General features: G+C 53.7%; 1 protein-coding gene across 1 annotated transcript; it reads left to right on the top strand.

Annotated features, from left to right (window-relative positions):
• The first annotated feature begins 4,727 nt into the window (after positions 1–4,727).
• On the top strand, positions 4,728–11,394 carry MLEC (malectin). Its single transcript, XM_074159696.1, has 5 exons — positions 4,728–4,943; positions 8,367–8,545; positions 9,911–10,087; positions 10,251–10,308; positions 11,067–11,394. The coding sequence occupies exons 1-5, from the start codon at positions 4,745–4,747 to the stop codon at positions 11,294–11,296; spliced, it is 843 nt and encodes a 280-aa protein (XP_074015797.1). The 5' UTR covers positions 4,728–4,744; the 3' UTR covers positions 11,297–11,394.
• Positions 11,395–13,163: the final 1,769 nt, after the last annotated feature.

The following is a 13,163-nucleotide window of genomic DNA, read 5'->3' as shown; positions in this document are numbered from 1 at the left end:
CAGCATAGCTGGAGCAATGGCTGGTATCTCAGCAATGGAAAAACTATGTTTCTCCTTATATTTGTGTGTGTGTGTACTCGTGTTTGCACAGGCATGTGCCCTGGGAAAGGTTTGTGTGTGTGCACGTAAAAGCAGGGAGTGCAGGTAGGTACCTGGGAGGGCAGCAGTAGAAGAGTTTGTTTGCAAGTGGGTGTATGCAAACTATCTATGGAGCTGGTCCAGTCCTAGAAGTGTGGGTGTGAGCCAAGAAATTGGAAAATGGGTATTTACAGATCTCCGTCTTTCCTGGTGCAGCAGCTGAGCTGCACAGTGCTTAGGAGATGAGGGTGATAAACTGAATGGAGTCCAGAGTCCTGGTAAGTTATATATGTACTTAGGGTAATACTGGGGAGGGAGAGACCTGTGCAGGCTTGTGCCGTAGGGAGTGTTGGTACATAAATGTGCTTCGCTTACAGTGGAGCCCGTTGAAGAAGCGGCGTGCGTGTGTCTGCAGAGCAAGGGGACAGCTGCACTGCTTGCCTGTATGCAGCAGTGACTGTGCCTGCCCACGGGGACTGGTGACGACTCAGGGCACATGCCTTGAGCGCTAGCCAGCATGCACAAGCCCTACAGACAGTCAGTGGCAACAGGCACGGTGGCCGCTTCTGGCTGCTTGTTCCTCGGTCCTGCACCGAGCAGTCACATCCTTTGCCTGCAGAGGCAGATGGCAGGACACAGTCTTAATTAATTTAAAATTGTAAAGCCATTTCTAGAGGCTGCACTGATCCACAGCGCAGCGTCACGGTGGCTGGGGATGTTCTCTGCAAACTACTGCTGTTTTCACTTAGGCAGGTCCCTGTGTTTGTATCATGGCAGAGCTGTGTATGTCTTCCCAAGAAACGCAGGGACACTGGTGCTAGGGGAAGGGTAGCCACAGGACACCTTTGTGTCATTGCAGAGGCAGTCCTGGAGCCACAGCTAGTTCCGACAAAAGCTGGGTCTCTGCCAATGTATCTGTAGCTCTTTTCTGCCAGGTTTTACCATGATGCAGTCAACAGGTCAGACAGGGCAGGTCTCCGAAGCATTCTTTTTTTTTTTTTCCTTCCAGCAGAAGCTCTTGCTGCAAGCCTGGCTTTACTTGCATAAAAACCCCAAATAATCCTAGAGAGTTTTACTATTTTCTTGTGCAGACGGGGTCAGAGATTAAAGCCCCAATCTAAATAATCTAATTCCAGAGATAATCTTTTTGCTCTCGGCTCCAATCTGCTACCAGGGAGGCTTCCAAACAGCTCCACATGGCAGGGCAGAGCTGGTCCCCTCTGGGCACCTCAGCCTCGTAGCCCCATGTGGTTCGGGAGCTGGTCCAGGCAGTGGGGCTGGCTCATGTTGGTTTCTTAGATGTCTCATTATCTACGAGGCCTGCTTCTGACCCACACATCTCCATTGCTCCTTTTGGACACCCTGAATCCTGATCCCTTTTTCCTGCAGTAAGTGATTAATACCCAAAACAGGTGCCCCCCCACCGCTTGTGAATGATCAGGGCTGTAGACAGGGCAGGACTGATTGAAGACTGAGAGTCATTTTGGCCAGGGGACAGGGAGAGATCAAAGGATTGAGAAGACAGCCGTGAGCCTTTCACTTGTAGGTTACTGGTGTAAATCCAGCCTGCATCAAGGGACTGATGGCTCAGTGGATTAGTAACAGGATACAGAGCCTTTGACATCTGGGACACAAGCTGGCATCAAGTTGTTGTGACCACAAGTAATGATTCAGGGGCAGCAGTGTAGGGCATCGTGAACACAGGCCATCGTGGCATGTCCGCTGTCCTCTGCCAACGTGAGCCAGGGTGAGTGCTCCTTCTGCACCCGGATAAGCACAGTCACTATCCCTCCTCACCCCCTGCTGCTCAGTTAATCCCTCTTGCTTCGTGATGGGCTGCTGATTCTTGGGAAATAATCACCCAGGCTAGTTATCAGAAGATGCTCTGACTGGGGAGGTGGAGGAGGTACTGCACTTCTCAGTGCCTTGCCCTCTAAAAAGGCTGAGTCCTCAGATGGAAGGGAAAGAGAGGGGTTTTCCCCTCTGTTCAAGGAAGGGAACTCTTCCTTTCCAAGGAAACTCTTTTCAAGGAAGAATTGCTGAAGTTTCACTGTGAGATGTTCAGGAGCCCTCGACAGGGACCCCAGGGCTTGGCACAGCCACAAAAGCCCCTGGTGACGTTCCCAAGGCAGGAGATGAGCTGAGTCAGCTCCCAGCTGTACAGTCTGGGGCCAGAGACACCCCTTCAGCTGAGGGATCTGTCCGAGTCATACCTAAACATTAGCTGGTAAATCCCTTCATGTTTGAATCCCTGCTCATGGGCACGTTTGGTTTGGGCCAAGCAGTTCGATGCTGTGTTTGTAATGAAGGCCCAGGCACCGGCTGCACAGTCCCTGTGCCCACCGAGGCAGTGAAGGTCCCACCGTGAGCCTCACACTCCCCAGCCCACCGAGAGGCACAGCAGGGTTTTGCCCAGGCTCTGCCCAGCCGACGCTGCCATTCTGTGTGTGTGAAGCCTTCAAAAGCCCTGCTGACCCCGGGGGCCATCAGGGCCAGCTGCCTCAGCCCACCCTGGCCATGCAAGGTGCTGTGCGTGGCCCTCAGTGGGACCTTTGCTGCCCTGGTGGGGTCTCAGGAGCGGAAACGTGAGGATTCACACCCATGGAAATTGCTGTTTGTAACCTCAGCCCCGCTGTCTCCTCAGCCCGCTCGTGATTCACACCGTCCCTCTTCTCACTTCACTTTCGCAGCTCATGGCAGTAACCCGGTGACACACAAAGTGCTTACGTGCTTTGAAGTTGCGCTCCTGACCCAAGCGCATTGCAGTTTAAGTTGAGAAATCTTGAGTGATTAGGGAGGATCGTCTGTAATCAGTACAAATGAGCTCTAATGAGGCCTCCCTCGGCCTCGCCAACTGGACAGCATTGTTCTGGCCACGGCTGCTTGCACTCCTTTGCTAACTGAACTTGGGGGACACCCAAGAGGTCACACCCGCCGCAGGGGATACGGGAGATGAGTCTGGATTTGATCAGCTGCTGCCAGGGTCTGTAACACCAAGACAATCTGCCAGGAACCAGCGTGAGGTGGCTTAACCTGGAGGGGTGCTAAGCGTGTGTGCTTGACACTACTTTCCTGGATGCCGTTTCCTCAGCCACCTTGCAGTTTCAGGAACCCCTTCCCAGCAGCAGTGCCATGTCTGCCCCAGCCCAGTTACACCACAAGCCCAGGAGCCTGCGTGGGACATGCAGGGACACGCTCTGGGACCCACACTGACCTGGGCAGGGCAGGGTAGGGAGCAGGGGGTGAGCGGTTTCTCTCCCCTTCCCAAACTGACTTCCCTTCTCCAAGGCTGTGTCCTGTTTAAGGGGCCTCCGAGTTACATTACAAAAGCAACAAGCCCATTTACTTCACGATCTGCAGCTCTAAGTCTTTATTCCTAAAGGCAAACGCATTGTGGAAGCCCGAGATTACTAAAATGTCATTGGGACTTAGGAGCAGCCGCCGGTAATGCAGTTAGTGACCAAAGTGCAGACGCAAGGCTTGGCTGGCATCCGCAGCTTTGAGGAACACTGAGATCAGGCAGAAGGGCAAACATGGAGGCAAACATTAAGTTATTTGCTCCGCTCCCCCTCCCCGGCATAGTGAGTGAGTTTCATCCGATCTCCATGAGTGAAGTCTCACTCCAGCCCTCCCAGGACCTCGCTAAGGTCCTCCAGAAAAAAACCCCACGATCTTAGGTTCTCCTGGAGAAACACAGCCAGAAAAATCACTGGCAGCGCAAGGGTTACCTGCCCGCCCCGTTTATTGGCTGTTTTACTTTTCAAGCACATTATTGTGGTCCAAAGCGGCTGCCCGCCACCCAGCTGTCTCACTCCTCACCGGGTGGACCGGTAGCTGCCTCTTCCCATACTCCACGGCGGGGGCGAACCGGGGAGCCTGCGTGTTTCGCTGAGGCGCGGTACTGGGAGCCGCTATCCGGAGTATAGCGGACACGAAACTACCGAGATGTAACGAGGATCCGCCCCCGACGGCAGCGGAGCTCCCGCTCCCCCGACGGCACTTCCAGCCGCTTCCCCGGGCCGTGCCCGGCCCGCACCGCCGCCCTCCCGCCGCTGGGCCCGGGCCTGGGCCCGCTCCCTCCGCAGCGCCGCCCGTTGCCCCGGCAACCCACCGCCCTCCCCGCTTCCCGCCGCCGTCCCACAGTGCTTTGCGCTCTGGCCGCGCTGGAGCTCCCTGATTGGCGGGGCGGAGGGGGCGGGGCTCTTCCCTCAGGCGTCCGGCGCTGAGGGGAGCTCGCTGGGCTGCGGCTCCGCTATGGAGGCTCCGCTGGGAAGCCTCGTTCTATCCCCGCCGCTCCCTCCTGGGGCAGCCGGTTCTGCCCTCGCTCCCCTCCCCGAGCGGGCGGGTACCAGCCCCGGGCACTCCCGGCTGGTAGGAACCGGCTACCGGCTCCCCGCTGCGCTCCCGCCGGGCGCGCCTCCCGCCGCAGCGCGCCGCCGTCCCCTCGCCTCTCAACCGAGCCTGCTCGCCCGCTCCCGCCGCCCATTGGCCCGGCGCGTTATGAATATGCAGATAAAGACCCGCGGCCGCCTAATGGCAGGCGGGCAGCTAATTAAAATTCGCCTTGCTGCGCGTGGATTGGTCTGGGCGCGCTCCGCCCCGGCAGCGGGTTAGGCTGCCCCCTGGCGGCGGCAGGAAGGGGCGGGCGCGGCGCCGGGAGCCCGAGATGGTGGGCGCCGGGGCGCGCGGGGCGCCGCTGCTGCCGCCCTTGCTGTTGCTGCTGCTGCCGCCGCTGCTGCTGCGGGGCGCGGCGGGCGGCCTGGCCGACAGCGTCATCTGGGCCGTCAACGCGGGCGGCGATGCCCATGTGGACGTAAACGGCATCCACTTCCGCAAGGACCCGCTCGAGGGCCGCGTGGGCCGAGGTGAGGGCGGGGGGAGGACGCCGGTACCGCGCGGGGGGCCCGTCCGGGGCGGGGGGTTGGAGGTGGTCGGTGTGGCCGCCCTCAGGGCCCCGCTCAGCTCCGCTCCGCTGGGGGGCGGCGAGGCACGCCTTGTGTCGGCGGGGGTCCGGGAGCCGCGTCCCCCCGGCGCCGTCCCGCCTCCTCCCGCAGCGCTGCGGCGGCCCGGGCAGGCTCCTCGCCCTCAGCCGCCAGGGCCCGGCGTCGCGGAGGGGGCGGGAGGGTGGGCGGCAGCGAGAGCCCGCGGGCAGCGCCGGCCCAGCCCCCGCATGGCACTTGTCACCCGCCGGGACGGCGGCCACCCCCGTCCTTCCCACCGGGCCGCATCCCCCCATCCCCGCGGGGGAGCCGGCCCCGGTCCCCGGCGGCGGCGGGGTGAGCCCTGCGGGCCGCGGGGTTGTGTAACGCCGGGGGGGAAGTCGCTCCTCGCGGGCTGGAGTGGAATTTCGGCTGGAAAGGGGAGGGGAGCGGTCAGGCTGCCAAACCGGCCGCATGCAGCCGCCTGGCTTTTTTTTTTTTTTTTTTTTTTTCCTTCCCCATTTTTCCACTGAAAGACCCCAGTTTCCACAGGGAGATCTGCCAGTTTGAAGCCCAGCCGGCGCCGCGCTCGCTGGAGTGAGAACACGCGTTGCCTCCTCTGCGCAGGGGAAGGGCTCACAGTACGAGGTGATGCTGGCCACCAGCAGCCTCGTCCCAGCGCGGGGATGGCCCAGGCTGGGGGCTGGGGCCCCGGTGCTGCGGACGGGCAGGAGGAAGGTGCAGGTGTCTGGCCTGCTCCTCTGCTCTGCTCCTGGCAGGGGGGGTGTTCAAGAGCAGGGCAGAGACAGAAGCAGAAGTGGAGGCAGATGGGATGTGATCAGCTGCTCTAACTACTGAATCAGTAAAAGCTTCTGTCTAGCAGATAGGACAGGATGGAGAACTAATATTGCGCTTCTGCTTGGGTTACCTTTGCCTACTTCCCCTGAAAGGGCTCAGGTTATAGGAATTTTGCACATTTCTGATAACTGGTGCATCAAAACGTAGTTGATTCACAAATGTATTGAAAACTTAGCTGTGCTGAGCTTGAGCTGTTCCTGCTGTCGGTTACAGGCGAGTGGTGAACTGCAGAGAAGATCTGTTTAAGTGTAACCTTCACTGTGTAGGATGGTGAGGACTATCCTGTGCTAGGACTGCCATTGCTTACCATGTGTGAGTGCCATCCTGGATGGAAAGCTGTTTTGTACACAATGGATACAGAGGAGGTTGCATTTAAATATTAATACGGTTTATTAGGAGTTTTTCGCTCTTGTGGAAGCTGGTGCCCCAGCCGCACAAGGTGCCCTGATTGCTGTAGGTCACCTTCCCTTCATAGACCTCTCACATATGTGACTTGAAGGAGAATGTCCTTGTGGACTTGAACGATTTATTTTTGAGTTGAGGAGAAAAAAGGGTCTTTTTCATGTACACTGTGACATGCTCTTCCTTTGGGGAAAGCCTGTGGTGTCTCTGAACAGCAAGCTGTTCCAGTAATCCTGCTTCAGCCAGCAGTGCCAGGCACAGTGGAGGAGACTTTACCCCTTTGAGCTCTCAGCTGCTTTTTCTTCAATGGCTTTTTATTGCACTATTGTTTCGGTTTACTCTGGGCTCCTCTTTGTGTTGATAGGCCTGTAATGGCTACAGCAGAAATGTGTGGCTGACTGGGTGGAAATGACCTAGGGATAGTGTTTCTGTGCTGAACTGCCTTTGGGCAAATTAAAGCTTTTTTTTTTTTTTTTTTTTCCCTCCAAGCTTCAGTTCAGATGCTGTGCCCTAAAGGACAGAATGTGCTGATGGCAATTACAGAATAGCCAGGTGCCAAACATAGCTGAGTCGCAGCTTAATGTGTACGGCTCGTCTCCGGGTGAGCTGCCTCTCGGCGCACCCGGCGCGCTGTGAAATCAAGCTCGCTTCCACAGCTATGTCAACAGACCTCTGATACGCAGGTGACAGCTCTTCCTCTCCAGTTACCTTCTTGGCTATTAAAGGACTTTCTTCCTCTGCAGGCTTTCCTCTAATAGGAGCTGACTTCTGCGAAGTCCTTGGTTCACTGTAATCTGTGGCTGGCCAGAAATATCTGTGTGGGAGGACAGGTCAAACTTTTCACCCTCTGTATTTCTGGTGATTAGAGTCTTCAGCCTTTGTGCCCGGGTTTGAGCGGTAAAGAGAAGCAGGAGGTTGTCTGAGTAGCTGCGTGTGAAACAGGAGACTAAGAACTGGCATTAATTTCCCCTCACTCGTTTGCATTGGCTCCATCTTTGGCAAAGTTCACCGGGTTCGTAGTTCTTGCTTTGTCTTGGCCAATGCAGTGTCGGTTCCCATGGAAATGGGGGTGGAAGTGGCAAGTGTCAGCAGAGAACTTTGTCTGGATCAGCTTCTCCTGACTGAAGTGCCGGTGGGCAGGTGGTGTCCAGAGTCTTCCCTCCTGCCCCTGCTTTGCTGGGGAGTTACTTGATTCTGAGGTCCCAAGGCACGCATCAGTTTGCATTTGTACAGTAACCCTGACACAATAAAATGTCGACTCAGGTTAAGATCTTTTGAGGGCTGCTCTAGAGGTGGTGAAACAATGACCGAGAAGAGGCAAATTTTAAGATTTCTGTTATGTTCTCAGGTATTGTCCTATTTTGGACATTGTTTGAATATTGTTTGGGCCCTTCTCAGGGGGTTGTTCAAATGCCTTCAGGCAGTGCTCATTTCAGGTGGGTGTCTGCAAGAACAGCAGCTGATGGAACTGCTGGTGCTCTTGAAACCCTTGTGTGTCTGTCTTGCTTCCTTCTTCCTGCCTTCAAGCTGGCAGCTATTGCATGGTTGTGGTGAGAAGAAAGGGTTTTGTAAGAAGTTTAATGCTTTTCACCCTTCTGCCATTCCCCAGGTTTTCACTTGAGGAGGGTGAGTCTCTAAAACCTGATGCCATCGACAGCTAACTTCAAATCTGTTGAATGAATGAGTCGAGTCAGTCCTGCGCTGACAGTTTTGGTTTTGTACTCAGAGTTTGTAATTTGAAAACCTTGTAAAGATATTCTAGGTGTTTTTCCTCTTTGAAGCAGGAGTCAATGGCCCAGTCCTTTGGCTCTGTGCCCTGGTTGTGAAACAGGCTCTTCTTTCTGAAATGGCACGAGTGAGTTTACTGTGTCTTAGACTACAGCTGGGCCAGACCTGTTTTTCTAGAGGACCCAGGTTCTGGGGCTTTGGCTACCTCTGCTTCTGCTCCAGTAGTGCCGCCTCCTGGTCAGAGCAAGGAGGGGAGACAGGTCTGACAGGGAATAAGTGCTAAGGCCACTTAGGGAGTTAAGCACTTCAAGAGTATATAAAGTGTCTCTTCTGTGTGCCTCAGAAATTAACCCTTCGCACTGTTTTGTGCTTGAAATCCAGCTTCTGACTACGGTATGAAGCTGCCAATCTTGCGGTCCAATGCGGAAGATCAGATTCTGTATCAGACCGAGCGTTACAATGAGGAAACCTTTGGCTATGAAGTTCCTATCAAAGAGGAAGGTGACTACGTGCTGGTGTTGAAGTTTGCAGAGGTCTATTTTGCACAGTCTCAACAGAAGGTAAGCAACAGCTCCTTGCTTGTATCTTTGATGCAAGTTCCTGGCTAAGACTGTGTGTATCAAGGTTGCCTCTGCTGCTTTGCATGCTGGAGAGAGGAGTGAAGTAAGGCACTAGTAGTTAATTTAATTACTAGAGCTCTCATGGGCTCTGAAACTTCAAGCTCTCTTCCACATTCCAGATACACAGTTGGCCTGGAAAACTGCATTACAAAGTATTCAAACAAATACATGCAACTAAACATAACCAGCACTAGAGTTTTATGATCTGTTTGGGCTGTGCTGGCTTTGAGAAAGTATTTTTGCCTTTTTCCTGAGCACTTGTTCCTGACCTGACATCACGCTCGTGCTGAAGGAAGCATTGCACAGATTGAATGGGGGAGCTGATCTGGGTTAAATAACCTACTCAAAACAATTTTTATGAATGTAGTAGGACTTAATACTGGTTCAAACTGATCCCAAAAGCACAGAGTTAAATTCAACCCTCTTTATTGCTTATTTAGAAAAGAATAATCCTTGCCCACTTTTGAAATCCCTCGTGTACAGACATGGAAGCAGAAGCACAAAGAACTCAAATCCCTGTGACAAGTTGGGAGAGAGGTGGTGTATGTTTTAGTCTGGCTTTTCCCGTCAGCTTTTGTAGAGTCCTGCTCCTTGTGCACTGTGCTGCTTTCCTGCCAGAGGAGTATTTCAGGGAACAGAACTGGTGGGGCTGGCTTACAGAATGGATGCAAAAAGCAACCTCAGATTAAACTGAAGGTCTGAGGCATCATTGGTTCCTCTTCCTTCATGTGGTTCTGCTGGGATTCCCCAGGTGCTGAGTGAAGTTTGAGTCATTACAGCCCTGAGGAGGACTTTCACTCTGAATTCACAGATGTGGTTAGCAGTTCAACATTTTACCTCCTTCAAACCCTGTGTCCTTCACCAGCTTGTTTCCTTTTCTGTGCTCTGCTGCAGGCTATTTGTTGGAAATGGCTTAATTCCCTGGGGTGTGGTGTGCAGCAGCCACCCTGGGGTGGTAGGAGCAGGTCTTCAGCCAGTAGGTGGAAAGTTGTAGAAGAAAAGTATGAATAAACCAGATGAAATTGTGCTGTCCTCAGTTCTAAACAGCAAGCATAGGGGTTGTTTTAAAAGGAGGAGTCAGATTTCAGGGTATTTGAAAGCAATGTTAATGCTTTGGAGTCCTTACTTGGCTGCTTTTGGGCTCTGGATCCTCAAGGGAGTGGAGCATGTGGTGGGACAGCGCATGCCGCAATGCTTTCTAGTCCTGGGTGCATAACAAGCAGAGACCTTTCCTGTTCTGTTCCCCTTTCAACCGTCGCGTGCCTGAATCCGTTCTGACACCCTGTCATTTCTTCCCCCCTGAAGGTATTTGATGTTCGCTTGAATGGCCATGTGGTGGTGAAGGACTTGGACATTTTTGACAGAGTTGGACACAGCACAGCTCATGATGAGATCATTCCCATGAGTATCAAAAAGGGGAAGCTGAGTGTCCAGGGAGAGGTTTCCACATTCACGGGGAAGCTCCACATTGAGTTTGTAAAGGTAATAAGCTTTTCTGGGCAGAGCCCCGGTCTTCCCTTTCCCCTTCTTTCCCCAGCCATGTGATGCAGCTGGGTGCTGGGGGAGGAGAGGTGATGGTAGCAGGGGGGGAGAATATTTCTTGCCTCAAAGCTGCAGCATTGACTTCCTCCTTTGCTTTCTCCAGGGCTACTATGACAATCCGAAAATCTGTGCCCTATACATCCTGCAAGGAACAGTGGAAGGTAAGCACGGTTTTTGAGCCAGAAGGCTCTTCCTCCTTGGAGAGCAGCCTGTTGCTTCTCAGACCATGAGATCATAGCTCTTGTTCACCCACCTCTGCCAAAACGGTTTCTCTCTCAGCAAGTTCCCACAGAGTGCAGTTGCAGGGTGAAATTGGTGTGTAGTGTCCTCCTGCTCCTCCAAGTGCACAAAGCTGTGTCATTTTTGGAATAAGAAAAATCAGCTTGGTTCGGGACGGCCTGCATATGGGGGTAGAGGAGAAGGGAACACATCTGGTCACTCTTAGCTTATAGCAACAGATGAATTCCCACTGGCCTTGGATGTCAGCAGCAGCCCTGCAGACAAGTAATTTACAGGAGATCTTTTAGCTAGTAGTTAAGTGTTTCTTACCTGGAGCTTTGTTTTGCCTTCTCAGCTCGAGGACAAGGCAGTGTTTTTTCCCAAATATCAGTTCCTCTGGATAGCAGTGGGGATCACTGGTAAAATCCTTGCTCTTTCATCACCCTCTTTGTCAGTCTGCACTGGAGTTGGAGCCCCTCCTGCTTCTGACCAGGGGAGGTTTAGGACCCCTCCCTGACCAAAGCATCAGTTTACTGGGAGGGTGCTCCTGTTTTCTGGGTGCTCTGGCCAGAGTGTTGGTGTGGTGTCAGGTGCCCCGTTACCCGTGTTCATGCTGGATCCGGGGGAGGGGAAGGGAGTGACCTGAGTGATTTCCCAGGTTACATTCTGCCTCTCTGCAACCTTTTGTCTTGTCCAACAGATGTTCCAAAGCTGCAGCCGCACCCGGGTCTGGAGAAGAAAGAGGAAGATGATGATGAAGATGAATATGATGATGGCTCCAGTGTTAAAAAACAGGCAAACAAGAACCGGGTTCAGTCGGGCCCACGCACACCAAACCCCTATGCCTCAGACAACAGCAGCCTCATGTTTCCTATATTGGTGGCCTTCGGTGTCTTCATTCCTACCCTCTTCTGCCTCTGCCGATTGTGAGAGCAAGCCCCACAGAGCATCAGCCAAGGGGCTGGGAGGGAAGGAGTTGGACCAAACACGGTTGCTTTCAATTTCTCCATATTGTTCATAATTTAAGGAAAAAAAAAAAAGATAAAAAAAAAAAAAGATGATTCATTTGGAATGAATAGCAGGTCCGGGTAAGAGGGAGCTTACCTTCCCCCTGCCAGCAAGCAGCGAGGCCCTCACCTTCCCCTTTGCACCATGTGCAGCCTCCAATCCTCCCTGGGGCATCCAAGAGTAAACTGAGTCCTGGCTGTCTGTGTGTTGGGCTGTTGGAAGCTGATGCTAGCAGTCCTGGGCCATGTCCCACGCTGAGAGAAAGCCATGTGCTGCAAGATCTCTGCCTTTTGCTGGGTGGAATACGGTTCCTTAAGCTGGAAAGCAGCTCTTAAAACCAGGCCTGGGTACACGTTTTGTCCGGGAGCGTGGAAGTGTTGTGGTGCTGTTGGGTGACTAACGACTATGGAGGATGGAGCCTGGCTCAGCATCTCCCCGAATATGTGCAACACGATGTATGGTACTCGCCTGCAGAAAGATACCGAGACTCCAGCTCAGCCTCTGTGGAGACATTCCCCTCCTAAGAGCGCGAGCTGCGCCAGGAGCAGGGGATTTATCTAGCCTGATATGCTACACCAGTTGGGAGAGACTTTCCTAGTCTGACAATTGTAATGTTAGATCCATTGCAGAGGGATTCTGCTGTAGCCTGCGAGAGGCTGATGTTTGCGTCGATCAGATGCACTTGTTTTCTGTATTGATTATGGCTTTTGTTTTCTTTAATATCCTTTTCTTTTTCAAAGGTTTCCTTTTAAGTCCAGTTCCTTGTTTTGCCCTTTCTAGCAAGTGACCTCTCCTTTGGAAGAAGCTGAGAATCAGATGACCTAGAGATGAGGTTCTGGACTTGTTCCTTGATCTTCCTAATGGTTAGCTCCCCACTCAGTGACTGTGAACAGCCTGTGCCGTAGGGCAGAGCGGAGCAACCTCGTGGATGCTCCCTGTGAGCTCTTGTCCCCTGTCCTAGGGACCAGGCCCACCTGCAGTGGTCAGAAGTGCAGTGGAGTTGGGTAGTGTCTTTAGTCAGCTCAGCCTTTTGTGCATCGAGGCGCTGTGGTGAAGGTGCAGATGTCCAGCATTTCAGTACTGTAGAGCAAGGTGGTCTGTTGCCCTCCAGAGATCTGAAAGCGAGCAGAACACTAGAGACAAGGTCACCCGCTTCCCCCGGGGATATTTCTGCAAGAGGCTTCTGTTTCCACACGCGAGGCCTGTCTCTGCCTGACAGAGGCTGAGCAGAGCGAAAGCCCTCGCTGTGCCGGCTGATCCAGAGCTGCAGGCCCCGAGGAGCTGCCTCCTGATGGTCTTGGCCTCTGGTGTGCTGAGCACTTCAGGTGGGTGGGAGGGAGATGTTCTGTGTGCTGGAGCAGCATCTGGCCCAGGCATGGTTGGGTCCTTGCGGGTCAGCTTCCATCCTGGTGAGCTCTGGGCTTGCAGAACACTTTACCTCATGCTATCTCCGGTGTTCTCAGAAGTGCTCTCTCTTTCACTGAGCGGTGTCCTGCTGCTGCTCCTCCCAGGGCCTGAGTTTTCCTAGCGATTGTTCCTGGGTTTGATCCTCTGTAGTGGCTCAGCCTTTCTTTGAGCTGAAAAGGGTCAGCAGAATTCCCTGGTTTCTGGAAAGGAAATGGCAGGAGCGGCCTTTCTGCTCTGCAGGGCCCAAGCAGCTGAAGCCTTCTCTTCCTCCTAACCCTCAAACTGTGATATGGGCTGCCAGCTCATGGGCTCCAGAACAGGAGCTGGGGGAGTTGCTAAAGCACTGCTATAGGCTTGACTCTAGTTCTGTGTCTGCGAGCTC

This window comes from Numenius arquata, chromosome 16 (assembly GCF_964106895.1).
Source record: "Numenius arquata chromosome 16, bNumArq3.hap1.1, whole genome shotgun sequence".
NCBI lineage: Eukaryota > Metazoa > Chordata > Aves > Charadriiformes > Scolopacidae > Numenius > Numenius arquata.
Note: the sequence above shows the minus strand (reverse complement) of the source record. Positions and strands in the feature narration are given on the sequence as shown.

Coding starts and splice junctions, on each gene's coding strand:
- MLEC (XM_074159696.1), top strand. CDS start 4,745: ATGGTGGGCGCCGGGGCGCGCGGGGCGCCGCTGCTGCCGCCCTTGCTG. Junction 4,944..8,366: donor CGAGGGCCGCGTGGGCCGAG/GTGAGGGCGGGG, acceptor CTTGAAATCCAG/CTTCTGACTACGGTATGAAG. Junction 10,309..11,066: donor CCTGCAAGGAACAGTGGAAG/GTAAGCACGGTT, acceptor CTTGTCCAACAG/ATGTTCCAAAGCTGCAGCCG.